The sequence below is a fragment of the Cariama cristata genome, unplaced genomic scaffold, assembly GCF_000690535.1.
Source record: "Cariama cristata isolate BGI_N322 unplaced genomic scaffold, ASM69053v1 scaffold40799, whole genome shotgun sequence".
Taxonomy (NCBI): domain Eukaryota; kingdom Metazoa; phylum Chordata; class Aves; order Cariamiformes; family Cariamidae; genus Cariama; species Cariama cristata.
Window position 1 is genome coordinate 9,883 of NW_009638235.1, and position 2,846 is coordinate 12,728.

The following is a 2,846-nucleotide window of genomic DNA, read 5'->3' on the forward strand; positions in this document are numbered from 1 at the left end:
TCTGACCCAGCCGTGGTCACCAGTCGCCTGCGGCGGATGGGGGACCAGTGCAACATGGATTTTGAAAGGGCTTCCTCAGAGGCTCTTGCTGAAGGGAAAGGTAAAGCGCACCTTGTCCTGCCTGGCCCAGCCAGCTCCTTGTCTGTAGGCCAGCCTTGTGCCAGAGAATAGGAAAAGCCTGGGGAGCAGCATGACCGACACCGCAGGAGTCAGGGGGGTCTGAGGGGAAGGGGCACGACACCCCGCAGCCTTCCTTCATTTCTTTGTCGCAGGCAGCATGCAAGCCACCAGGATAGAGGCTGAACAAGACACTGTGGAAGGTGCCTTTTCTCCTCCTCTTCCAAAGGAGCTGCTTTTTATCACCCGAGAAGCCCTGGCACTGCCTGGGCCAGCCCATCACTGCAGGAGATGCTCTGCAGTCTGGCGTTGGTGGGGACAGCTAGTGTGTAGAGGGGGAAAGGAGGAAGACTGTGGTGAGAGGAGCAGAGTGGGTTCTCCAGTGTGCTGCAGGTGATCTGCCAGCACACTTCTGTGCCGGTGCTGCAGGCAGTTCTAGCTTCAGGTTCGTTGCAGTTCTGTTTAGGGTGCTGGCTGTCCTCCCCAGTCCGTCAGGCACACTGCAGTTTGTACAAGCCACAGTAGAGGAAAGCCCTGTCCTGAATGTCCTACCCCGTATGGGTATCACCAGGAAGCTCTGGGGTCACCTTTTCAAGTCATGGGTAGAAGCAGCAAATGCAGGAATTTAACTGAATGTTGGATTTTGAGCCAAGACTCACTTATCGCGCTGTCGTTTAAAAAGAAGCTCAAACTGCCTCTCGATGCTTGCAGATGGAGAAGTTTGGGGCTGCCGTGGACTCTCTCAGCAGCAGCTGGAGTGACCAGAACCCCACGCTGGTCTACGAGAGAGCTTTTCTCTGTGTTTCTGTGAAATTGCTATTGCATGTTGCAAAGAAAGTCCCAGCTATGGTGCATCCCAACCAACTCACAAAAGTGATTAATGGAAATTCTCAAGTGAGAAACTACATTGAGGCCTGCGGCGGATGGGTAAGGATGTGAAGGTGGCGGTGATCTTCGCCTGGGCATTTATGGCTCTTCCTTTGTGTCTCTCACCTCTCCCACCTGCCTTGCTTGGCTTGTCACTGAGACCCAGCACATCCCCCCAAACACGCTTGCTCCCTTAGATAAAAATCAAAATAACGAAGGATGGGCCATGCAAAAAGCAACGTCGTGCTCATGCAGCTTTACAGACCCAACTTGGTGCTTTTCACCAGGGGAAGGGATGAAATCGGTCCAGGAGAGGGTTGCAGCAGGAGGCAGGTCGCTTGTCCCTCCATCCTGCATCCTTCTCTTCCTGCCAGTTCCTTTAAACCTGCCTTGAATTCTTTCTCTAAAACGCATATGCATGGGGTTTTTTGTTTGTTTTCAGGAGAACTTGGACAATTGAGAGAAAGGACTATACTACTTTCCAGAAGGTGAAGTAGGGCTTTTCATTGATTTAACTGGAAAAATTGCGTTGTATTTCTTCCAGAGTGTGCAAGCAGAACTCTACACATAAGCAACCTGTAAAAGAGATTCTGTATCACTAGCAAAAATTAATAAATGTTGTTGTTATTAATTTGTTTTTCTTCTTATCTTTCTCTTAAATTTAGCTGTAAAAGTGGGCTTCACACTTATTCAAGGTTTCTAGGTTAGTGCTTAGTGCTGCAGACTCATCAGGTGAATATTTGTTTTAAAACATGTTTCCATTAGTTATTCTAAAGATCCCTCTGTTCCTCTCAGGTGATTCAAAGATTTCTTTTTGCAAAATTAACATTAAACATTATTTTAAACTGAGAGTGATGGCTCTTTCAGATTGATCAGCAGCCCTTTGCCTTTTAGCAACTGGCTACAGAAATCTTGTAGATACTCTGTACCTGATCTGCAAGAAAACACAGAAGGGGAATAAAGTTAATGACTGTAGTTACAACCAGAAAGAGAAACAGACTTGGTACAGCTAGTCTGAAGTCTTTGTGCAAAATGTCAGATACTGGAAAGATCAAGGTTGTGATTCCCACACCTTTTTTCAGTTTTTGGGGGGTGGTTGTTTTTAGTTTATTTTTGTTTTGTTTAGTTTTCCCCACATCTGCAAGTAGAGAAAATGGATGACCTTCGAGAACTTTGCTCTCTGCACCCTCTTCCTACTTCGCAAAGACCTCCACTTTGTCTTATGGGTTTTTTTCAGGGTACCTGTGCGTGTTACTGAGAGTGAGGGAGGAGAATTAGGCTGGCATAATGAATTTGATTTCTGTGGTCTACTGGAGTCAGATTTGACCCTGTCTTCTGGCTACCAGACAAGCTACCAGACGTGGGAAATTGCAGCTGGAAGAGTTGACCTGAAGCATGTTGATAGGTTTGCTCTTTTCAGAAGTGACCATGCGGTTCAGGGGAGTAACATGTGCAAGCCAGGTTCAGGTGCTCAGCATCTGCCTCAAGCATTCTTTCAAAACATTTTGCAGTTAATGTGGAAAACAGGCTAAGTTATAAGTGTGAAGGGGAACTGTGGATTTTGCGTGCAGTTTTAGGACTCCTCTAGTTGCAGCGTATTCCGAGTCTGAAGCCTTTCCCCCGGCCGCCTGGCAGTGAAGCGCAGCCCCCCGGGGGCATGGGTGCTCAGCGGCGGACCCCCGTGCTCACCCCTCCAGACCGTGGCCTGGCAGTGCCGTGCTGCTGCCGACGGCTGGATGTGGTGCTCGAAGAAGGCAGCGTTGGGGTGCTTGGCTCTGGTCTCCAACATCTGACCGCCCGCGTGGCACAGTGCATGGGGAACCAGCTGGGCACGCTGGAGGAACTCGGTGCCCGAGGGACCC

The 2,846-nt window shown here is 49.1% G+C and overlaps 1 protein-coding gene across 1 annotated transcript in view; it reads left to right on the forward strand.

Annotated features, from left to right (window-relative positions):
• Positions 1-1,444, forward strand: part of BCL2L15 (BCL2-like 15) — a 3,490-nt gene extending 2,046 nt beyond the window's left edge. The window contains exons 2-4 of the mRNA XM_009708634.1: positions 1-105; positions 829-1,044; positions 1,427-1,444. The exon at positions 1-105 is cut by the window's left edge and continues 35 nt beyond it. Coding sequence (XP_009706936.1) covers positions 1-105; positions 829-1,044; positions 1,427-1,444 — 339 coding nt within the window. The remainder of the gene's footprint in view (positions 106-828; positions 1,045-1,426) is intronic.
• Positions 1,445-2,846: the final 1,402 nt, after the last annotated feature.